At 43.5% G+C, this 25646-nt stretch overlaps 1 protein-coding gene across 1 annotated transcript in view; it reads left to right on the top strand.

Annotated features, from left to right (window-relative positions):
• The window catches only part of klf7b (Kruppel like factor 7b), a 52410-nt gene extending 28958 nt beyond the window's left edge, over positions 1-23452 (top strand). Inside the window, exons 2-4 of the mRNA XM_084023051.1 lie at positions 8630-9275; positions 17346-17469; positions 23369-23452. Coding sequence (XP_083879177.1) covers positions 8630-9275; positions 17346-17469; positions 23369-23420 — 822 coding nt within the window. The 3' untranslated portion in view covers positions 23421-23452. The remainder of the gene's footprint in view (positions 1-8629; positions 9276-17345; positions 17470-23368) is intronic.
• The last annotated feature ends 2194 nt before the right edge of the window (positions 23453-25646 follow it).

The following is a 25646-nucleotide window of genomic DNA, read 5'->3' on the forward strand; positions in this document are numbered from 1 at the left end:
TGCGGCGCCTCAGACATGAAGGAGGGCACGTTCACACACACACACACACACACACACACACACACACACACACACACATTCACACACATCTGATAAAAGTCATTATGCTCTTCTCACTCTCACAAACACATCCATCCACCGAGTACACAGCCGCATCGGCAAATTAGCTGAATAAAGAGCCTCCTTTTTTGTTGCCTTTGAGTGGCTAATTAGCCATCAGCGCCCAGTGTGTGTGTGTGTGTGTGTGTGTGTGTGTGTGTGTGTGTGTGTGTGTGTGTGTGTGTGTGTGTGTGTGTGTGTGTGGAGAGAGAGAGGGAGAGATGCATCAAGAGGTAGAGCTTCAAAGAGCAGTTTATGGAAGCCAAAGCACTTTAATTAGGACCTATTTGTAGTCGAGCGCGAAGAGGGAAAAACATCATTTGAAGCTGAATAACGTTGAGGGGGGAAATAAACACAGATCCAGATGAAGAGGGACGAGAACCAAACCGACGGCACTCGACCGGAGGAGGGTTCCTATCGGGGGAACCGAGTCCTCACAGAGGAACGCCGGCTCTGTGACGCAGCTTCATTTAAGATGAGTAATGTGAGGAAGTAATGTGAGGAAGTAATGTGAGGAAGTCGGCGCTCTTTATTTCCTCTGATTATAATTGCAGCTACGAGAATGTTAATGACATTAACAGAGTGTTTAAAGGAACACAGTTAACAATAATCTACATAGTGCATAAACTTATGGAACTATAGTTACAAAAAGGCTAATAAATCACAGTAAAAATGGCTGCAAACATCAGTTCAATTGATTGTTCTGGAAGAATATTTATATTTCTTTGAATTTATTTATTCAGGATTCAGATTAAATCAATTTAAATGGCCTGAAACTATGAATCCTTGTGTTTCGGAGCCCTTCTCCTTCGTCCAGGTCCACCATATTACGAAAGAGCCTTTGGTTATTATGGTAAGTTCGGCGTTACCATGGTTTCACACTGGCAGCTCATAGTAACACAGTGAGAGGGAGGAGTGAGAGGAAGTGTTTAGTTAGTTAGTTCTCTAAATTCCACCAAATCCTAAAAAAGAAGTTCTTCTTCTTTTATTTTTGGTGAACATCCAGGACCTTTTTATCCAGCCTTGGGCTTGTTTCCAGTCTTTGGCCCTCACCAATGTTACTGAGTCACCGGCTTATTGGTGACTCAGCGTTTTAAATAAATCAATCTGGCCAAACAACAAAATTACAAATCATCACTTCCTTTCCCCAAAATGTTGGTTTGGATCAGATATTACGGAAATACTTATGTGTGTGTAAAAGTACTCGTACAACTTGGGAAAATCTTGAAATCTGAACCTGATTTTGAGAGGAATAGGTCAAAGGTCAGATGTGTGTGTTGATTTGATGATGAATGATTGTATCTGCTTTTAATTTGCTGAGGGAAGAGCAGGTTTATGATGTCAGCGCTGATGTCATCATGTAACATTTTGGTGAGCAAAGAAAAAACAAAACTAGCTACACGAGTAAAAAATCACGTGATTCCGACCTTGTGACGAGGACGTCCTCATCTAAAGAGCCGGACGAGGACTCGTTGCTATGGAAACGTGTGAATAAGGATGTGTAAAGAGTTGTTTCTGTGTTTGTAGACATGCATGTTGGAGTGTCAGCAGTTTAATGAGTCGTGGGCTAAAGTCTGTGAGTTGTTTTAGGCTGAAATATTTTCTAAATTTGGATTTTTTTTTTAAATCTCAGTCTGGCAAAGCTGCTCACTGTTTCGGCCCAGAATTCAGATTTTTTATTATTATTATTATTGGAAAAACTGGAGGATTTGTCCCGGAGCTGTGAACCAGAATTAGTTTTTGAATTAAACTGAGAACAAAATAATGAATTCAGTGTCAAAAAGTGGGAAAAGCACGCTTGGTATCGTAACGTGTTTGTTATCTGAACGCCGGCCGACGGGCGCCGGATCTCCTCCTGATGAGCTTCGTGGGATTTTAAAACCTCGTGGAAACAAAAAGCCGGCGTTTACGTGGGGATGAGCACACGCAGAGAGGATCGTTACACCAAGTGTCAATTTGCAGAACGGCGTGAAAACAGCTTGATTCCCGCCATCGTCCCTGATTGGAAACGCCGGTAATCGTCGTGGTAACGGCCGGCGTGCAAACACAGACCACTTCAGCCCGTTTGCCTGAGCTCCGTCCTCCATGATCCTTCCTCGTCTGTCGAAAGCTCTTAGCTGCTTCTTGCTCTCCACGTTCATTATTGATGGAGCTCAGCGGGAACACACACACACACACACACACACACACACACACACACACACACACACAGGCAGCTATTTCAGACCAGATATTAAATCAAACATTCAACGTCTAAAAAGGGAAAGAGGGAACGCAGGAGGATGAGATGAATCCATTGTTTTGCTGTTTTTTTTTATCTCCGTGTGTGAAAATGTCGTTTAAAACAAACAACAACAAACGGATCACACGTAAACAACACGCAGCTCTCAGGAGCTTCTGACCTTTGTTTTGTCATCGACCTCCATACAGAAACACAATCATGAATCAAGTCGCGTCGAGAGCCTTGAAATGAAACGACAACATGCGGCGGCGGGACCTATTTTCTCTCTCCAGGCGTAGGAACACGGTGGAAACGATAGAAGCTGGTTCAACATGTTTCCTCACCGGGAATCAACGTTTTCTGTTTCCCTCGACACAAAGAATGTAATTGCATGACTGATAAGATCTTTATTAGTGAAAAAACAATCAAATAATCTGAAATACGATGATTATAAATTATTATAAATCTCCCTGCGTAAATAAGTATGTGATGTATTTTTTTATTCAGGTTCAGGCTTAAAATCACATGTGATGATATTTACGTTTATCCCGATAACTAATAATAGTATAAAAATATAGTTGTTTTACTGATTCCAGTATCTCTCAGTGGCATTTTAAGTGTATTTGATCATAATTGGGATAATTATGTTGGCCATAGACATGACATTTTCATATCTGGAGCGTCGTAGCTCGAAGCTTACTGACCGATGAGTTGGAAGTGAGAAAGTGACATCTGGATGAAATCCAGTATCGACACTAATGCAGTTGACTCAGCTAATTAAAAGAGCGGATCCATCTCAGTGGGTTCTCTTCTTATTTGTATGACTGCAGGGAAGACAAACAAAGGGAGACTTTCTTTAAATAAAAGCAGAAAAGTCTGAATAACTGGGAATTTTTTTCCTCCTCCATTCGGCCAACTATGACGTGAACGCGGTATTATTTATTTATTTTGTTCCGCCGAGCTCAACCTCGTAACTTCAGCCCACCGTGAGGACGTGAAGCTCTCTGATTGGACGTTTCTTACTGCAGAGGGTCTCAGTCGACTCCTCGTCTCGGAGCTTTTTCACTTTTTGTTGATGGTGAAGCAGATTTATTTTTCTGCTCGGTCTGTCAGAGTCAAAAAACACTGTGTGTGTGTGTGTGTGTGTGTGTGTGTGTGTGTGTGTGTGTGTGTGTGTGTGTGTGTGTGTGTGTGTGTGTGTGTGTGTGTGTGTGTGTGGATGTGACCTTTCTCCATATGGTGTGGGACTGAGCAAAGGGGGGACGGGAGGTGAGCTCTACACATGCTATCAGTCCAGTCTGTTAGCCGGCTGACACACACACACACACACACACACACACACACACACACACACACGCTGCAGGCCACGCGTGTCATTGTTACCTGATATTCATGGTGTGTAGGAGAAACGGACGCGTGGAGGAGAAGGTCATACGTGTGATGTCAGAGGCGGTGCGTTCGCCGTCAGCCGTGGGTTTGATTGCCGATCGCTGCTCTTCCACGGCCGCGGGCTCTCTCTGCCCTCTGTCCCCCTCGCCTCCACATCCCACAATCCTCAGCATCGGCCTCCGCCAGGAGACACGCGGACCTTCTTTTTTTCTATTTTTGGATTTCTAGTCCAAGTGAGAACTCTGAAAATCGTTAATCGAGGCTGTGTTTACTGTATCTGATAGAAACTAACATTCCTGGTGATGGAGAATGTAAAACATACATTCAGAGGCAAAATATAATTCTAAGAAATATTTTAGATGGGAGGGAATAAAAAGATTTGCTTTTTAATCTCCAGAAATAACTTCCCAAGTCCTTCAGAATAAAAGCGTCTTAGTAAATGTTACCTATTAACTATGTTAACTAACTAGTTAACTATAAACCTTAAAAATGAGCAAAAACTGTATACATTAATGGTTTATCAAAGTACTCCTGTTTATGATCTTAACATCCTCATAGTATCTTGAACCTGGAGCTGTTGTCAGATGGCATCAATAAAAGAAAAATCTGTATTTATTTTTTATTTTTAGTTTTTTTGTTGTCATTCCAATGAGTTAAGAAAAAAACAATATCTTTTTTTTCTTTTTTTTCTTCAGTGAATGAAACCTGGTCATGTGACCTATGTGATAACTGGTGTTTATATGTGAGTGGTCTGACTCCAATACACGTTATCGACTATTGTTGCTATGGTTACAAGTCATTGTTTATACCTCATGTTAACGAATGAGAGTGTTTCTGCCAACGTGACTTTTTCTAAACCGCTGATTTGGGTTTAAAGGGGACAAATCCGTCCGGTTTCTACTAGAACATGTTCAAAAAACACATTACTTTCCTCACGCCATGTCTGAATATACCTGTAGCCTCCTTTTCAACTAGATATTGTATTCCACACAGCAACGCTATGGTTGCTGCTGTACACGTCTGCTTCTCGTTTTCACGTTTCCTTAAGAAGCGGCGTTAACCCTCCAGAAGATGTACCTTTGATTTGTATTCACATGCAAATGAGCATCCTTAGGATGAAAAAAAACATTCTTTTAAAGAGAAAAAGGATAAAAAGGAGGAAGGAGGGTTCGGCTTATCAGCGGTTCAACAGATGTTTGGACTCGACATGTTGGTTTGTCTCGTTTGGCTGGTCTGAATGGACCGAGTCAACCAGCTGCTGCTGGAGTATGAATTTAAAAAAAACAAAAAAAACATTCCTATAGTGGCTATGATTTGCTCCGATGGCAGAGGTGGTACGAGCCAGAGCATCAGGATGAGAACCCTCAGCTGCCAAAAGGCCTTTTGGCCACACAGAGGAAATGAATTCTCTTCCAAGTAGACACAGTGAAGGCGGCGTGCTGCAGGATGGTGCTGGAGCCAGGTAGCTTACAAGAAAGTGCTGAGTGGACGCTTGCAGAGCTGTGGACTGGCTGGCTGTCTTTCCCCTCCCACTCTCCCTCCCTCTCTCTCTCTGCTGACAACAAAAACACTCCAAGAAAGCATGAATGTTATGAACCAGGCGGCAACCTGAAAGTGAAGCCAATTATGAAGTGCATTCTCTTTACTTGCCATCAGGGGGCGACTCATCAGGCTGCAAAAAGAAGTCCGATTGCATGGACTTGATGTATTATCTCAGTAAACGTTGTAAACATGAGTTTATGGTCTCAATTTCTGGTTTCAAGTGTCCTTTAATACAGCATGATGTTCATATAGTACATTATGGTCAAATAGAGTATAAAGTAGGGGATGCTTTAGGGGCGGGGCTACCTTGTGATTGTGAAAGTTAATTGTAACATCTCGGTTGCCTTAAAAGGTCGGTTGTACTTCCCTCCAACTTCTCTGTTTGGTTAAAAGTGTTCGTGCCGATTTGAGGTTGTACTGCGTTCAATGGCGGCGAAGGAAAATTGATAGCATTCTTCAGTCATTGTGTTGTCTCTGTTAGAGGAACTACAACATTGTTGTTGGGGCTCTGACTGTCATCATGATGTTGAATAATTGCATCATTTTGGTGACAGATTTTGTCAAATTTCAGCACGAAAAAGTCACTGGAAGAAACCCACAGCTGCAAGTGGGATCCAGTTCGACAGCTGGGTGGTGTTGTTAATGAGATCTGGAGGAGGTGTCGTTGTTTCAGTGTATAATACAGATTTCAACTGGTGTTTTTTCTGGGAAACGGCAGAAGATTCTGGTGAAAATTCTTAAGTAAGTCAACTCCAAAACCGCCCGAACCAGCAGTCAGCACTCTCGTTGCAGGATGAAATTTCATGCAGGAAAATATGTCACTATTGGGATAATCCATGAATGTAACTCCATCTGATCGGGCACATTATTTCTGCATATGTTTTAACAGTTTAATTCCGTAAATAATTACCAGCGCTGCTGCTCTGGAATCTGATGTCCCGCCATCTGGTTTGCATCTGTTTGCTTTTTGTAGAACAATCTCAAGTATCACAGGCGCTCTCTTTCTACTCCTTTTTAGTAGCTTGTTTTTAAGTTTACATTTTATCTCAAACAGCTGTGCAAACTTTTAGTTTTATCTCTTTAGATTATCATCGGCTGTAACAGCTACATGTGTCTTGTTTCCCCCCTGTGGAACAAGGCAGACAGAGTTTCAGTAAAAACCAGTGGAGCAGATGTGAGAGATCAAAGCGGGAGCAGGATCAACTAAACGATCCCGTATCTACCTCAAAGGTGCGATTGGTAGTTCAAGAGAGAGAGAGGGGGGAATTAGAGAGGTAAGAAAAGTAGGTTACGGACCAAAAGGTTTCTGACTCAAATCCCTGGACGTAATGTGGCCTGTACCCTTGACCGCGGCGCCGAAAAGCCCCAGCAGACCAACCACCGTGGTGATGCTGCTCTGCTGCCAAAATCTGGCGCTGCCTAGTTCAGGGGTTTGCCAACACGGTGCCCGCGAGCGCCCACTCGCCTGCAGGCACGCTCTAAAAATAGCACAGTAAGTCATCAGTGGAGTTGTTCGGTCAAAGAGTTTTTCCTGATGAATGTTTTTAAACTTCTTTGGAAGGGGAATGCCAGCAGCGTGACGAGGCAGGTTTTCAGCTCCCGAACTAAATTATCGCATACAAAATCTCATGAATGCATGTAGACCGTCGGGGTCCATCCTCTCTACATGGCGCCGACATTTGTACGAATATTCTATATCATAGCAACCAGAACAACCCATCACTATTCATAGGTAAACTGAGGAAATGATTATGTGAAAAAGCAGATTGACTGATTGCTCTCTACCCTTCCGGTAGCTCTCAAGTCTCAGAAAGGTTGTTGACCCGGTTGAGTTGTTCCACAGATATCTGTTTACTTTAAAAGGTCGAATAAACAATTACTCCCTTTTGTTATTTTGTGCGACTTTTCCCCCGTCGTTCCTCGTTCTCCTTCCTTCCTCCATCTTGCGATGCGACTTCCACGGCTGGTTGCTTTGGGTGAGCAAGAGGCAAACAGGCAAGGCCTCCACAGTTCAGGGCCTCGGAGAGCTCGGCCAGGCAGCGGCAATCAATCACAGGACTAAATCCCTCCTCTCTCAGGACTGCCAGGTGACATGGTGGTCAACAGCTGCAGAGAAATATTAAGCCTGCAGCGGGTAATTGAATTTAAGTAGGCAAGTAAACAGGATCTCTGAACAGGCTGGAGTCCAGAGAAAACCACTGAATATGCCGGACAAGACAACAACTGCGTTGGTCGATTGTTCAAACGTTAAACCAGAATTGATTTACTTTTTCCTGACCCTGAAAGTGTTTTTTCTGTATCCCAAAAGGTTCCCTATAGAGTTTTGATGCTCTTTTTCCTCTTCGATGCCCGAACTTGATCAGCTGATGTCGATATGTCGATATGTCAGATTCCAGTGCTTTAAAAACAGAAATATATGGATATGTTGTTATTATTTTTAACAGCCGTCTACATTTAACCCTGGAAGATGTGATATGATTGCTATCATTGTTGTTTGGCCTAGATAGCCCGATCAGTTGACCTATCGTTGACTTTTTTTCCCGAGCTGATGTAAGCTCAATCTTGATTCTTTCTCATCTCTGCTGAGGATTGTATTGATGTGTGGATCGGGTAGGAAGTGACACGTGTTGTTGTTCCTAAACGTAAATGTGCTGATCAATGATATCGTGATACTGGATGGATGCATAGGCAACTTGTTTTCGTTTTTGTTTACCTCGAGTAGCGCTATGGACCCATTTTAGGGGGTTTTGTTTATGAGACAGATGGTAGAATGACTTGTTTAGTGATTAAAGACCCAAGAGAGCTATGCAAAGTCAGCAAAACAAGATTGGTAGAGGGTTGTTGTTCCTGGTATCCCAGTGCAGTGCATTACACCATGAAGTTGAGTCCTGTGTTTTTTATGAGTTAATGATGTTTCAGTCTGAGACACATTAAGTAAGTGACAATTAATTGGAAATGAAAGTGTGCTCTTGGGGGGCAGCAATAAAAAATCCCTCCAACATATTATTCTTAGCAAACATTTTTATAGCGTACTTTGCAGTTCAGAGATCGTCATCACATAATATAAAAATCAAACCGATTATTAATCTGAGATTGCAGAAGCTTCGGTAGAGTAACAATGAGACCTGTCGGGTTAGAAAGGCCTGTACACCTATTTCAATATGATTGTATGTTATATAAATAGAATGTACTTCACTACATGTACTGTATATTAGAGTTGTGTTAAACCTGGTGTCCATTTAAAGGAATTCAAACAATTCCTCGATACAGCATCTTCCATATGTAGGTGGTGTGACTGGAGTTGTAATAAAACACCGAACTAACGGATGTAAAGTATATTTATATCTGACTCTGGGTCTGTGCTTCCGTTTCTTGCAGACATGTCTAGAGTTGGAGCGATATCTACAGACGGAGCCGAAGCGGCTCTCGGAGCTTTTCGATGAGGAGCTGGACTGTCTCTTAACGCCTACCTTCATGCAGGGGGCAGACAGCGATGAGGACCTGATGGACCCCCTTCTCCCCAGCCTCCCCGACCAGCCCAGCCCACCTCCCCTACTCGTAGCACTCCCCAAGGTCCAGGCCAAAATCCTCCATGTGTCCAACAAGACCCAAGCAGAGGCAGGGACCGAAGCCCTCACACCAAAGGACCAAGTCCTCGCAGGAGTCAGCGCCGCACAGCTCAGCGCCGCCGTCACATCCTTAACACCGCCATCGTCGCCGGAGCTCGGCCGCCACCTCATCAAGTCCACACAAACACTGACCGCCACGGCAGACGGTACACTAACGCTCAAATTTGTGGCGAAGAAGGTCGGGTTAGGGGCGGCTAAAATGGTGGCGGCGCGGGCGTTACCATCGCCGCCGAGCCGAGGAGGAGCCCTGAGCGACGGCGAGCAAGGGGGAGGAGGAAGTCTGGGAGGAGACCTACCAGAGAACAAAAAGAGAGTCCACCGGTGCCAGTTTAATGGCTGCAGGAAGGTTTACACCAAGAGCTCCCATCTGAAGGCCCACCAGAGGACTCACACGGGTAAGTGTCCATTACAGTTCATATCGGCATTTACTACAATACATTAATCAGAAACTATCACCTTAAATATGTGAGCATTCACATATGCGAACAGTGTAGGATCTTGTTGTTTTTAACACAACGAATACCATGGTTGTGACCCATGCAAGACACCAGTTGGGCTCTCAAATTTGCGATCTGCAGAGCTCCAAAATTGCTTTCCTGAAATTGGCCCCCAGATCTCCCAAAAACCAAAGTCTTGGTGCAGAACTGGAAGCAAAGAGCCCAGAAGCAAGAAGCGATTCAGTACAGGGCCTGAACAGATCAACAGCTGGGAAGGTGCCAAGATGATGATGCCTGTGAGACCTAAAACTCTTGCAGTTACTTTCAGTGCCCTAAAAATAAGGGGACTATATATAGAAGTAACAGTTCCTGCACCCTAACGCACCTAAACTAAGAGTCAGCATAGTCTTTGTTCCATTGTGAATGTCCTGCGTTGGGTTTTCTGTACTCCAGGTTTTCACCCGTCCATGCACACCCAACATTTTCGAACTACATGAGGCGAAGAAATTGGCGAAACTTTGAGGAGCTTTGACGATGTAGGCTTTATGGCTAAAACCAAGCATGTTCATAACCCAAAATATACTTCACCTTGTGGAGAATACAGTAGACATTTTAAGTTTTGGCTTTTTTTTAAAGAGCCCTCATGTCGTCGTCTTTCGCTTCTCTGGTGATCTTATTAATTTCCTCGTGAGCCTTGATAACGGCTCAGGGCCAAAAGGGCCCCGCCTCAGTAATTGCCTGATGAGTGATAGTGGCAGTAAATGACATTGGTAATTCAGCCATGACCGACCGGGTCTGACGTGCAGCTTTAGCCGCTAACTACAGCTGCCCTCCCAGTGACCCTCAGACACATCGCACACAGCAGGCCGATGTGTCCGGGGGCCGTTTGGCTCCGAGCGTTAGCATGCGGAGACGACGGCGGTGGGCGACGATGGAGTCACACCAGCGAAGGTGGCGTTTGACTGATGCTGATTGTGATCAACTCCTGGTTTCGCTTCAGGTTTTAAACAGCTTCCAAACTCAAGTTGTGAGAATGTTACCCGACAAGGAACAGCCTGATGGGATTTATCTGCATGAGTACTAATGTGAAGGCAGTTGAAGGTCTTGTTTGACTTAGATTTCACCAGTAAACCAACCGAATTAGAGAAACTTACCAGGTGTTCAGCCTCTCTTTGAGACCCCAATAAAGGCCTGACGTCCAAACAGTACGAGGAAAGATTTTACAAAAGTTACGCTTCTCACTGTGCCACGACATTTCCTAATGTGTCATTTACTCAGATTTGACAAAATAATCCTCGTATAATGGCAATAAGTTAATTTAACTTTGAGTAACCTTGTGTTTCTTCCTGGTACTGTGTTTTTTTTTTTTTTTTTTTTCAAAGCAGTGCTGTTATCTGTCTGCACACATTTAGGCATAACTTTGTGATTTTTAAGGTGGAAACCAAAGACCACAGTAATAGAAACTTCATGGATTCTTTGTCAGAAAATGCATTTTATGATTATTCATACTTTTGACATTTATCCTCTAAAGTGACAGGAAGTGTTGTCCCATTACAACCTATCATCTGTTTTCATGTCAAATTGCATTCTGGGTTGTAAATCTGAGGCCTTGCAGCACCTGAAGCTAGCATTATTCAACTTTTCAGCTTCCGTCATTTACAGTATCTGGAGCAGGCTTCGCTGGCCTCCAGTCGTCATCATCTAGTGTTAGCAGTTTCCTGGGTGTTCATCTAGGATTACAGTGCACAGCCTCCGGACCCCCTACCGGCAGCCCGGGCATCATTAATCCGCCGTGTTACAGGCTTATATGATCCCAGTGACCATCGTTATTGCTTTAAGTATAGCATTACATTCCAGGGGCAGCAAGCTAGCATCGCTGGGGGGAAACCGGTGGCCGTAGCTTTATTATGGCTAATCCCGAATGGAGCTGCTAGCTTTCTGGTAGCGCCGGCCCGCTAGCTGCCGTATCTTTCATCTTTTGATGAGTCTACAGTTGAGTCATGCTAACCGATGCTGAGCTTTTAAAGGCAGAATCATTCACTGAGACACCCTGGGGACACTTCTTCAGTCTGTGTGTGTGTGTGTGTGTGTGTGTGTGTGTGTGTGTGTGTGTGTGTGTGTGTGTGTGTGTGTGTGTGTGGTATAAACGCGGGGGCGGAGTATTCCCTCCCGATGTGTTCACTACAAGCGCAGCGCTAAGGTTTAATTAGCTTAATCCTCTTTTTTGGGTTATTATGACCATAAATCATTGAACATACATGTAGGGAGGGATTAACGTAGCAGAGACTGCAGGGAGGAGCGATTGCAGAAAGCCTGCGCAGCATCAATACACTTACTGTCACATAGTGCACACCAGAGGCCATTAGAAACATCATTATGGTGAGCTCTGTCAGGGAGTTTGCCGCACATGTGCAGCGATTCCACATAATGTCGGTAATGATGTTCCTTTTTTTTTTCTTCCAAAAACAGTTTCGTCTCAGCTGCAGCTTATTTTTTTCTCCTTATGAAAATGTTCAATTAGGGAAAGTTGCTTACATTAATAGATGTACAAATTAATTTGGTAAATCTCAGTCGGAGTTTTCTGGCTCTCTGGTTATTTTTATTTCCTCTCGCTCTCTGGGATCCGGTTTTATCTGTAAACACATTAGATAACAGCTAATAATTACGTCTTCCTTCTTATTCAAGCTGCGGTCCAAAACGATAAACTTAACTATGAAGCGCGGAACCCAAGAAGGCAGAATAAATGAGCAGCTTGCAGGAGAATTTGTCTTAACTGTATTTAACATTACTGTGAGGAACATTTAAGTGGTTATGAAACAATCCCAGTGTAATACTGAAGCCTCTATGTGGCCTTCGTAAGCAAACAAGGCCATCAGCAAGAAGATCTATAGTTATTCTTCACACAAAATCAGACAAAAACATGCAGTTTCACCAGAAGACCTGCAGAGACCAGTCCATCACAGATGGACCCAGACTCCTCCTAACCCTTCCCTCCATCAGGACCAGGCCTTGTTTCTGGGCCTTATGGAGTCACAAGAGAACCAGAACCAGGACTCAGCATGGGTCAGACCATGCTGCAGTAAAATAAGAGGTTTTCTAAAGGGAATCTGGTGCTAGGATGCACTACCAAGTTTGTCCACAGGGGCCACCAAAATCAGCACACATTTAAAGTTCCTGGTAGAGGCTTTAATGTTACTTCTACAACTGCAAGTTGTACCTGATATAATATTTAGATGTGCTTACAAGACACTTCAAATACACTTAGCATGCTGTCAGATGATGATGTGTGAATAATCAGAGACTAAATGGAAGGAATTAAACATAGACGTGATTAGAATCGTGAAGACTGGAGAGAGTCGGGGAGGAATGTGCCTAAAACTCCCTAAAGTAAAGAAATATACTAAAGGAATGGCAGTAATACACCCAATACATGTGGTACAATACAGGGTTACTGGTTGAATACCCTCATTATGTAGAAATATGTAAAATGCTGTGTTTCCTCTTAATTAAATTCCATATTCAGAGCAGATCAGTGATTGAGGCAGCTGAGCCGGTGGCTAGCAGCTAACGGTGAAATCACAGAATCTCTTAAAGCAGCTTCTTTACCAACTACATTGAAGACTCAACACGAGAAAAGAAGAAGAGCAAACGTCTAAACTTGAACCGTCTTCATATAAACTGAATTTTGTAGTTTGACTTCTTTAATTTTTTCTTATTTTTAAAGACTTTCAACAGTTCCAAGCTGAAACCTCTGACGTTTAAAAGCCTTCTGTGACATGCAGTGTTTGGAAGTCATGATTGATTTATTACACAGCGATCCATTTTATTTTATTCCACCATCACGTTTTACCCAAACTACAAATCACTGCAGCGGCCGTTCAGGTCGATAAGGTCAACCTCGCAATGACGACGTCATGTTGACGATTAATGAACGCAAAAAAAAACATTTAAATTTCACAGGTGAGTCTGTGTCTGTGATAGTTCACAGGTTAAAACCCCAAACGCTCCAGTGTGAGTCTGACTTCCCCAAGACCTCCACCCCCAACCCTCAGCAGGTACCACAACAGCCTCATGTGGATTCAGGAGGACACACACACACACACACACACACACACACCTCTCTAGTCCTCTACACCCACTGATTCCAACCTCCAACCTGCTCTCTCTCTCTCTCCCTCTCTCTCTCTCTCTCTCTCTCTCTCTCTCTCTCTCTCTCTCTCTCTATCTATCTCTCTCTCTCTCTTCTCATTCAGTTTGGGTTGCCAAGCAACTGCATCACCCTCCTCCATAATTGGTTGGTGGCTGGTTGATTGTCCATGCCTGTTAATCTCTCTCTCTCTCTCTCTCTCTCTCTCTCACACACTCTGTCTCTCTCTCTCTCTCTCTCTGTCTCTCTGTCTCTCTTATTCTCTCTCTCTCTCTGTCTATCTCTCTCTCTCTCTCCCCCTCCCCCTTTTCCCTTTTCTCTCTTTCTCTCAGTTGCTAGGTGACTTTACCACGCATCCCTGCCTCGCCGTGCTATAATTGGCTGGCTGGTCATGGTTGCCGTGGCGTCAGGCCCGAGCTGGCCTTGCTTCATTCTTCCAACTGTGTGTTTGTGTGTGTGTGTGTGTGTTAAAGCATGTACATGTGTGTTTGAGGGTGGAGGTGGTGTGTGTGGGGGGGGGGGGGGGTCCTATTGAAGGAAGAAGGGGTTCTCTGGCCAATTACAGAAGACGGGTGTGAAACGGCCGCCTGTCTGGCACCTGCGGCCCCCACTCATACCCCGTATCACACACACACACACACACACACACACGTGCAGGTTGAGAGTGTAGCGTTTCTCAATCAGGATGAGCTGCCAAGTGCTTTTGCTCTTCTTGCATATTGAAAATATTGGTCCCATGTTCAGAGTCGGAGGATTCACACGTTCAGAGATTCAACATGGAGGTTTGTTTTGGTTTCTGTACAGAAAAGAGGGGAAATCTGTGGTCGAGTCATGTTCGGCGTGATTCTGAGGAGTTTGTGTCTTTCTTTGAAAAAAATGATAATTCATCTTACCCAACCTTAGCTGAGGTGAAGTAGAAGAAACACGTGTAGAGGAATTAGAGCTAATATCAGCAGAAATACATGTTTCAGTTGCAGCAATTGTATCAAATGCAGATTTTAAGCGTTCTCAAATCTAGTTCAGTAGACAGTAAATTAGCTGCCAAATAGAGAGAAGATGTGATGTTATGATCCAGTGTGAGCTCCATCCATCTGTGTTCAAGCTGCTTGTCATAGTGAGAATATGGAGTTCACCGTCGAGCTGCAGGAATACTTTCCTCCAGCTCTTCCTGGGGGATCCGACACCCGACGCTGATAGATGAAGTCTGTCCGGCTCCCTCTGAGTCTCCCCCCTCAGGGTTCTTCCACCAAATCCCCGTAGAGAAACCTCGTCTGGCTCACTGGCATCTGCTTTCCCATATTTCGGTGCTCACAAACACCTCATGGCCACGTGGATCAAAACATTTCTCTTTTCGGTATCGTCGGCTGATACGAAGCCTTCCAACTGCAGCTAAAACATCCAACGAAACAAAACATTTTTATTCCACGCATTAATCCAAAATCTGGCACCTACATTACCCACAATTCAACGTGCTTCAGTGTATTATGATGTGTGGAACTATTACTATAGACAATGTGACAAATGCATCAATGTTGAGGCAACAAAAAACACCCAGAAACCCCGTTGAGGAAATGAGCAACACAAATATTTGCCCAGGACGTTATATGAATATGTAAATCCAGGAGAGCGCCGCTCGTGATCTGGAGTGAATTCAGTCGTCACGTCGCATCTGTGGATGAAAGGCGACTCTGATGAAAGAGGCCGAGAATCGGTGGAAAGAGGGCAGCATCGTCGGCGTCTTGGATGTTCCTGTTGCACGTCATCTTTTACTTGTTGTTGCATCACCTCGCTGCCGGAGCCGCTCGGCACCTCAGACGTCCGTGTGAAGGTGTTACTTTCTTACGGCCGTTCTGACACCATGATTCAAAAAAAAAAAAAAAGTAGGCTTTGTTCTCCTGTTGGTATGGCGATGGAGACGTTGTGTTGTATTACTGGAGACTTACAGGTAAATGGCATGAAAGATAAAGAAGGTACAAACAAAAGGGAAGCTGCGTCTTTAGATGGACATTTCAATGCAGACAGACACACAAATAAAATACCTGCAACAAATTCATATAAAAGTAGTCATTCTGACAGCGATGCTGATTTGTGAGAGTTGCAACGCTTTTTAATAAATGTGAATTGGAAAAAAAAACAGTTATGACGTGTACGTCTAGGGCTTTTATTGTGAAAGGTAGGAACAGAAGATTTATGTTTTTTACCTGAGGAAGACTGGTGTGTGTTTGGTGTTCTGAGGAAGACCTGTGTGTGTGTGTGTGTGTGTGTGTGTGTGTGTGTGTGTGTGTGTGTGTGTGTGTGTGTGTGTGTGTGTGTGTGTGTGTGTGCGTGTGTGTGTGTGTGTGTGTGTGTGTGTGCGTGTGTGCGTGTGTGCGTGTGTGTGTGTGTGTGTGTGTGTGTGTGTGTGTGTGTGTGTGTGAGCTGCGATGGCAGCGAGGACATCTGGCTAACTGACAGTAAACTGCTGTATTACTTCCCATTAAGAGTCATTAAGACCCCGATTATAGTTACCACCCCCCAGTTCACACTCACGGACTCACCAGGGGTCCGACGTGAGGTTGGTGCCAGAGAGGAGGAAGGTGTTTTTAAAGTGGGAGATTTATTTTAGTTATTTATCGACTTAAATAACTTGGTTTGGTTGATAAAAGCTTAAAGGTTCAACCACGGCTTCGTCAGATATGTGTATTATTTATGTTGATTTCCTCTGTGGACGCTGATCTGGCTTCATTGAAGCAAAAAGTTGGTTAAAAGTTTATAAGTTGGAGAGGATTTAACTGTGATTTTGTATTTATTTTCAATAAGTTGATCGTGGCCAATTTCCATTATCGAGATAATCGTGAATAAAAGTTGTCTGGCTTGTTATCGTGGTAAACGAGTGGGAAAATAGATCCTGATTTTACAAAAATTATACAAAATAATTTCAAAAAATGTATTTATTCATGAGACTTTCTGATTCATGATCGTCTTATTTAGAATTATCATTAAAAAGTTTTCTTATCTGTGACAGAATAAAAATATTTGTTATTTTAACACAAGGTGAAGTGATTCCAGTGTTTAAGTGCCGTTTTAAGCACATTTTGATGATTGTCGGAATAATATCATGGATCGCGATAACTTCAGCCACGATAATCGTGATATTTCACATCTAAATCGTAGTTTTTGGTTTTGCTGTAGGATTTTTCACATTCATGTACAGACAGAAACACACTCTGATACATGCAGTCAGACATCATCACGTCCCATCTGAAGACAGTCTGCTCACACACACACACACACACACACACACACACACACACACACACACACACACACACACACACACACACACACACACACACAGCTGGAAGGCTTTCTATCATGGAGAGATAACTACAGGCTGAGAACAATAGACCATCTCTCCTCCCATCTGGTGTAGTGGGGGATGAAACTTCATTTACATTTCAGATCCCATCACCTCAGGGTGTGTGTGTGCGTGTATGTGTGTGTGTGTGTGTGTGTGTGTGTGTGTGTGTGTGTGAGAGAGAGAGAGAGAAAGCGTGTGTGGGGGGGTAAAACGAGATTCATTTCAGGGTGAATTTAGGATTATAAATGAACACGCCGCCGTGCTGAAAGACTTCATTTACAGCTAATTGAGTGTATTGACTCATTGAAATGGCTGCTGTGTTAAAACTGGTCTGTCTGCCCGGCCCCCGGGCGGTGTGTGTGTGTGTGTGTGTGTGTGTGTGTGTGTGTGTGTGTGTGTGTGTGTGTGTGTGTGTGTGTGTGTGTGTGTGTGTGTGTGTGTTGCATGTACATTAGTGAACAGCTGTAGATTAGATGTGTGAAATTAGATATCAGGAATGGTGATGTCATGTGACACCTTGTCCCCTTTCTCTGTCTCTCAGGTGAGAAGCCCTATAAGTGCTCGTGGGAGGGGTGCGAGTGGCGTTTCGCCCGCAGCGACGAGTTGACGCGACACTACCGCAAACACACCGGAGCGAAGCCATTCAAGTGCAACCACTGCGACAGGTAAACAGACGCATCGGGAGCCGGGGAGCTTTAACGTCTGCAGGGACGGCGATGCTCTTTAATCTGTCAGCCAGCGTTTGTTTCCTCAAGTCGAAACCTCCAAAAAAAAAAAACACACAACGAAACAAACAAACCTGGGTTATCTTCTTGTCAAGTCTCTGACGTGTCGGAGCGCAGGATGAGGATTCAGGTCAGACGGAGCATCGCACAGTCAGGTTTTACACAAATCAAGGGTTTTAATGGTTGAATAAAACATCAGGTGTAAATCAGCAAATCGGCTGAATTCCATTTAGCTGCTTGCTCTCACATTCTTCTGGGACACAGATTTTTATATAATTTTTTTACACCTGTGCTTTTTTTCCTACAAGTAAAAAAAAAAATCCCACCACCCAAATATATTGATTGTCATTATTAAATATGAGACAGCTCGTCAGAAATATTGTTATTATTATAATGTAGTGGATTCAATGTGGTTACAGTCACTAACTGAGCATATATACACCCATATATAGACCCCAGCATGCATTGTGCTGAAGAAAAAGTGAGAAAAATCCATGAAACAATGTGAATGTAATGTGAGCAGAGCATCACAACTGAATTTATGTATTAATTAATACCTTTATTGCCTCCTTTCTGTCTTCCCTTTCAAAATAAAAGCCCTAGACATATAAGATAAGATGAGATAATCTTTATATTTACAGGCTTACAGCAGCAAAAGTGGATAGTGGAAATAACAAAAGCATCAATATCAGGTGCAAAATACAATAATAGACTGTTTGACTGGGAAGTTAAATGACAACACTTTTATTACAAAAACAAAATATGTCTGTGTTTATTATGGATGTAGCTGCCGTTAATCTCACTGAGCAGAGAGAGCGGTTTTTATTTCTTTCTCCTGTGAAATGCAACACAAATCAGAAGCCTGTGCTCAGCTGTTCTCAACACATCACAGAGCTGCCTGTTTATTGAACGCCGTGAAGAAGAAAGACCATCAAGCTGATGTGAGACGGGCCAGCCAGCGTGTTTACATTTGTTCTCACGCTTCCCCTTTAAATCAATACAGCGAAGGAAGCCGCGTTCTCAACGAGCACGCTTCGCTTTTTCCTCCGTACCATCATTTCTGTATCCTGTAGTTTAAATCAGACTCTATTTTCCACCTCTCTAACGAGATATCAAGCTTTTTCAAGTCACTCATGATCATATTTAAGATTATCCAGATGAAGATCAATTTTATATCATCACATCCCTAATATATATATATATATATATATATATATATATATATATATATAAAGTATTTAGTTACAACTGTAAGGTTTTTTCCAAAAGTTGGACATTCCACAAATTACAGAAATGATGCTTAGGACATGAACAGAGGTCTCCTGGGCCAAAGTCCTGTGTTTGTTTGTCCCTCCCATCCCACCTGTGTCTCTCTTTCTTACTAAGTCTGCGTCTTTACCCATAATGCAGTGGGTGGGTACGTTACCTACGAACGTTCTCACCTTAAATAACCTGAATTATCCGACTTCTTGGCAAACAGACGGGTTGTGGATTCACATGCAAACATTATATTGGCTTTTTATCAGCTTTCAAGTTCCGCTGTCCGACCGGCGGTGGAAGATTTTACTTATTGATCCGGCTTCAGTGCGTTTTTTTTTTTTTTTTTTCACTGTCTGTTTGATCTCAGTGGACAACAAAGATAGAAGAAAGCAGATGACGTGGTGTGGTGTTTTTCAAAATAAAAGCAAACTAAATCTCCCCGTGGACAAAAGCCAGGGAAGTCACAGCGTCTCTGTGTGTGTGTGTGTGTGTGTGTGTGTGTGTGTGTGTGTGTGTGTGTGTGTGTGTGTGTGTGTGTGTGTGTGTGTGTGTGTGTGTGTGTGTTTGTGTGTGTGTGTGTGTGTGTGTGTGTGCTCTCATGCCCCTGTGCTGGCAGTTAAATGGATTCTGGCTCTTGGCAGACTGGTCACAGCTAATTGAGTGGCACCAGATGCCAGCTCCACTTTTAACATACACAGCTCTGAATGTGTGTGTGTGTGCCTGCACTACCTTTCTGATGAACAACACACACACACACAGGCACGCACACACACACACACACGTTTGCCCTGGAGACAGTGTAATTGGCTGTTGTGGGTTCCCTCTAGTTTGGGTTTTAGACATAAAACCCTCCAGAAACCTGCTGGAAGCTTCTAATCCTGGCTGAGAGCTGGGACTGTATTAGCTGCTTCTTGGCACACACACACACACACACACACACACACACACACACACACATGCAGAAGGCAAAGACGCTTAGATGCAAAGTCATACGTCAACATTCAAAGGTCCAGACACACTTTGATACACAACGGCGTAGAAGATGTGTCACGTCCGCGTACATCAAAGTCTGCATAAGAGTATTGAAGTATTGAACGTGATTTTTGGGGCTTAAATGTTCCGTTTTTTTTCTTTTTTCATTTTTCTGCGTTGACTAAATTGCTGACTGATAGTGGGAGTTGTCATGAAAACGCTCCCGATTGACTCGTCACTGCAAAGGATGAAGATCCGTGTTAGAAAGTACAGCAGCTTCATCCGGTTGTATGTGATATTTCAACCCGCCGCATCTTTTTGCATCTTTGCATTGATTTTGTTTGCAAGACGTGCTGGAAATTTGCTTTGTGTTTGATCAGATGCAAAAGATTTGATTTAAATCCACTCAAACTATTTAACTAATTTTACTTTACGAACGGATTTAGAACAATCGAGTGGTGAAGCTACGGTGAGGGATTTACCGTGCTGGAAATCCATTTAATTTCAGTTTTGACATTGTTTCGACAGTGAGGCTTAAATTTCTGAAACTTCGTTTTGGTTGCCTAGTAACAACAGGCTTGACGGGGCGGGCGCAACCTCCCGAGCATCTTGGGTAAAAAACGATGCCGGCCCCCAAAGTTCGTCACAGTAAGAAGCTAAAGATGAACGTTTACACATCTTCAGTATTTTTCCCTCTCAGGCTTTTTGATGCTCGAATTACAAAGTGGATGGAAACGTGCTTAACATAGCCAGGATGTAACACAACCTTTAGTACACACACACACACACACACACACACACTCCGGTGGGCGGAGCTCACCAGATATTACCATGAGAATGGGAAGAAAAGTGGCAGCCATGGAGAGGTTAACATTAGATACGACTGTTCAATCTGACACAATTTCTCCTGGGGAAACACACACACACACACACACACACACACACACGCACACACACACACACTGCAGTCTGTCATTAATCCTGCCTAATCAAGCAGGGACCCCCTGATGTTTCTGGAAGGAGGAGGAGGGCAAAAAGAAGAGAGGAGGAGAAGGGAGAGTTTGGAGGAGGAGAAGTGGAGGATGGGAAGGAGGAGTGTGTGTGTGTGTGTGTGTGTGTGTGTGTGTGTGTGTGTGTGTGTGTGTGTGTGTGTGTGTGTGTGTGTGTGTGTGTTGGGGGGGTACCAGCTGGTCCGGCTGCTCCACGCCCCAGCAGTGACACAGTAACTGGCACGGCCATCTGTCCAGCCACACACACACACACACACACACTGGTGAAGGTGTGCACACGGCCAGCTGACGGTCGAAGGGAAACACGAGTTCAAACAGACGTAAACGCGTTCTCGTTCACGGCGACTTTGAAATCTGCAAAAACATCTGCAGCATAAAAAGTCCGACGGCGGTTTCTGTCTAAAAACGATCCACACTGAAATGTTTATATCTTACTAGAGGAGAAGATGGAAACACATTAATACAACAGGCGACGCCAAACTTTTGAACTTTTCACACGACTGAACATCCACACACACTGTTGTATCATTGTATCACCATTCAGCTCTTCTTTAATGTCTTTAGTAGGAAGTTCACCCCTTGAGATGCATCTCATTTTCAAACATCAATACAATGAAAACATAAAGCATTTAACAGAAACACAAACACACAAACAAAGAAATGTATTTAATAAAAAAAATAAACTACTCATAGTGAAGCATAACAGCCGGTCTACATTCAAATATGTATATTAGCCGTAACAAAGTAGATGATTAATGAGTGATAACACATTATTGTGTTAATGAACAAGTCATCCTATATTGAGAAGAAGGTTTGGTTGTTTCCTGTTTTATTTTGAAGTTCTCTCTCGCCTGTTTCCTGTCTTTTGCTTGACCTGTGTCACCTATGTGGAGTCCCATCAGTCCCTTTGCTCGGTTTCAACCAATCAGCTTTCAGCATTCCCTCTTGTCTTGTTGGCTGATTAGTTTCATGTGTATTTACTTTTTTTTTGGATACTCAAAGTACTTTACATGAGATACCAGACAAATACCAAATACACAAATAACATAAATACACGAGTGAAAAAGAAATACAAATACAACATTTATGGGTTTGACAGTTCAGGTGATCAGACTTTCTACTGTACTTCAGAGCGTTTTGAGATCCGTCTTCTTGCATCAGGATGAAACAACAGCCACACACACACACAGACACACACACACACACACACACACACTCATAGGATGGCTTGACTAATTAATAATATATAGAAACCCTCTGGCAAATTGAATTTTTAATTTCAATTTTTTATTCTCGCCCACATTTTTGCCTTCACCTCTCCTTTGACCACATCGTTCTGGGGATTCATTTTTATAGCGAATGTTCGGCTTTAACGGCGTCATAAAATTAAAATGCTCGTGACATTGCCATTCTTATATTACACATCCCCCCGGCACCCGCTTTTTACGGCCGCGCGCTCCCACACCCGGTGCAGTCACCGGCGAGTTAAATGGCCCTGCATCACGGAGGGCTGCCAGCCTGTCTGCATTACTGTCCGTGTTCACGATGCATATCTAATTAGTTCCTCCGATGGTCTTCCACTCCGGAGCGGCCGTGGAGGTCTGGCTGTGATTTATGGTCTTGTTTGAGTCGTATTTAGGAAATCAGTGAGCCTGAATCGGCCCGTGTTCATCTCGGCGTCTGCGTGACGTGATGAAGTAAGACTGTTGGAGTTGGAGGAACGTTTGAAATGGAGCGGTTGAAGAATCTCCACATTAACACGTTTTATTCGTGCTGAAATCATTCCATTACCTTTTTTCTGGTGGTTTGTACTCAGCAGAGCCGGTCCTGACATCCCAAGGGGCCCCGAAGCAAAATCCTGCTGAAGGACCCCTGCCCCACTTTCACACCTGACACCCCCGGTGTATTACACCGCTACAATACAGTTTTTAATAATACTATTACTCAATGTATCAGCTGAATCCGCTCCATTCAAACTGACTCTCACAGATTTTCCTTTTATACATTTTAAAATATAAATCTCTATTCTTATTTATTGAGATGCATCAACATTTGCATCCTCTAGTCACATGATCAAGGCGGCTAGCAGCTAACAGTGCTAAGAGTTGTTCTTCTTTTGTTAATCTATGTATACCATTAAGATTACCAGATATTTATTATTTCTGGAATCTTTTCATGAATTTTTCTGTTATAGGTTTACAAATAAGTGTTTCTTCTGTAAAACTAGATAATTTTGTGTGCCAGGGTGGAAAGAAATGTCCGTAAACTTAACGGAAAGGTTCTGGTCCTTTTCTGCCAGGGTCTTATCTCTGGAGTTTTTTATTACAGGCACATTTCCAGTGAATACACATAGCCGATGGGGGGTTCAAGGGGCCTGGGATTATGGAGAGTTCCCAAGATATACACAAAGCCAGAGGCATTGGCATTTTATGTTTTGTTCAAATCTCCAATCAAATAAAACTAATTGTGCTTTTGCATGTCTTTAAATGGTAAGTTGTAGGACCTTTATGTTTATTTATATTTAGCTCACTGTTACATGATTCATGCGTATTTAGGATGTCGGACTGAGACGTTTTTTTGTCTTCTTCTCTCGGCAGGTGTTTCTCCCGGTCGGACCACCTGGCCCTGCACATGAAGAGGCACATCTGAGGGGCAGGAAAGAGAAGAGGAAGCGGGAGGAGGGGAAGGAGGAAGAGGAGGAGGAGGAGAGGGACGGGCAGTCGAGCTAACCAACCGCCCGCCTCGTTCACCCCCGTCCACAAACCGGTCGGACATCCGAGACAAACGTCCAACCGGATCGGAGGGAGAACGAGGAGAATAGCTAGATTGTTGTTTTTCTTTAAAAAAAATGTACACACTCGCACACTTGCAATAGTGAACACACACACACACCCGTCTTTGAATGCATCATCCCGGTGAACCCCGGCTGCTCTCAACGAAGTGGCTCTGGGGGCTTGGACACTGCCAAACCAACGTACACTTAACTTTACTTGATGTAAACATTACGCCGCCTTCTTCTTTGATTTCTTTCTCAGTAGTCAGTGTGTTTAAACCATAACGTCACTTTAGGTGAGGAGTTAACTTTAAATATCCATATAGTCAGTTGTTAGTGCTTTTACTGGAACTCAAACTTTCATAGTTTTTTTCTCATACTCGGAAAACATAAAAAAAAACCATCATCTGCCGCAGTCAGCGACCTTACCGTGAAGGAAAACAACAAACAACAACTCTGCAGGAGAGAGACAGTCCGGATTGACTTCCAGCAACGGCTGACAATCGAAACCCGCCGGTGGGCGCTCGGACGCCGGGCGTTTTTCCCCCCGTGCACCCGCGGGTGCCGCTGCAGCTCTCAGGCTCTCCCTCCCTAAGCTGGGTGGTTTTTTTAGCATCTCTCACCCGACACCGAGACGCCCTGCCGCCTCCGCAGGCCACCTGACAGAAAAAAAATTTGCGCAGCGACACTTTCTTCCCTTTTTTTCTACGTAGAGGACGATAATTCTTCTTATTGTTGTTATTGCAAAGAATGACACTTTGTTCTTTTTTCTCTCTTGGAGGAAAAAAATGTCTTAAAACTCACTGAATTGCGAAAAAAAGAAAGGAAAAAAAAACTGAAAAGATGACTTCAACAGAATGTGTGGGTTGAGGAGGAAAGCGTTGTTGGTCTTTTTAATCCCCCCGTGTGAACCGGATCGGCTTCTGCAAGTCTGTAAGCAACTGGTGGATGAACAGAAGAGAAAAAACTCTCAGAAAAAGGGATTTGTACTTTTTTTTGGACTGAAATAAAAGCAGAGAGGTCTTCAGGTTTTTTTTTTCTTTTTTTGTTGTTTGTGCTGCTCTCTCTGCGCCGCGATTCACTCCAGCTGAAAAACAAAAAAAGAAACCTTGCACGACCCTTTGTGGTCTCGGGCGGAGGACTCGCTTGAAGAATGGAAACCTGTTTTTTTCCTGGAGCTCTATCGCTGACTCTGAGATCTCACCTCCGCCGCGGGGAACAAGCGGGCGGCTGAGGAGCTGCTTTTCTTTCTTTTGGGTTGCTCACGTGGGACTCGAGACGCCGACCGACCTTCGCGCGGTGGGCGCCGATCACAGACGCAGTCACGGCGGGCCGGTCAACTATTCGCCTGTTTCGTATCCATTGACTGCACTGACTTTTTTTTCTTTCAATGTTATCTGTGCTTTTTTATATTATTTCTACAGCGAAAAAATGAACACAAAGAGCATAAAAAAATCATAAAAAAAGACTGGAAAAAAAATATGACACAAAAAAATGCTTCTGTCTCGCGCTACACACATTGTATACAGAACACACACTCCGTCAACACACACACACACACTTACACTGCAGTTTCTTTGCTCACGGCTCCTCTCAAGATAAGACTAATAAGATTTAGGAAAATAATTATTAAAGTAATCAACAGAGTTGGAAAACAAAAACACTGCATGGCAGGCTTTATTGCAACCACACACACACAAACACACACTTCCTGGAATTATATGTTCTGCTCCCAGATCTTTTTTCACAGTAGGAATTTAGCAACTGTTGTTGAGTAGAAGAGAATCTTAGCTCTCGGCTGGAGGTAACAAACGATTCCAAATCCTTTGAAGTGAGAAATCAGCTTCAGTTCGAGTAATCACCCACATTTCCCCCCCGCTACAGCTCGTGCCTCTCATTTAATCGGCGTTTTTACTTCTGAACATTGTCTGCGAGGGTACAAACCACTGTTTTCATCAGAAAAAAAAATATAGATGGAAGCAAAAAATGATTGCGTCGGGTCTTTTTTAACCTCTCGTGTACAGTGAATTTGAATGTGTTGAAGTCCCTATAAAAAGAAAAAATACTGAAATACTTGGGGGGAAACAGTTGTTTCATAAGCA

Source organism: Eutrigla gurnardus (assembly GCF_963514095.1).
Source record: "Eutrigla gurnardus genome assembly, chromosome: 12".
Taxonomy (NCBI): Eukaryota; Metazoa; Chordata; class Actinopteri; order Perciformes; family Triglidae; genus Eutrigla; species Eutrigla gurnardus.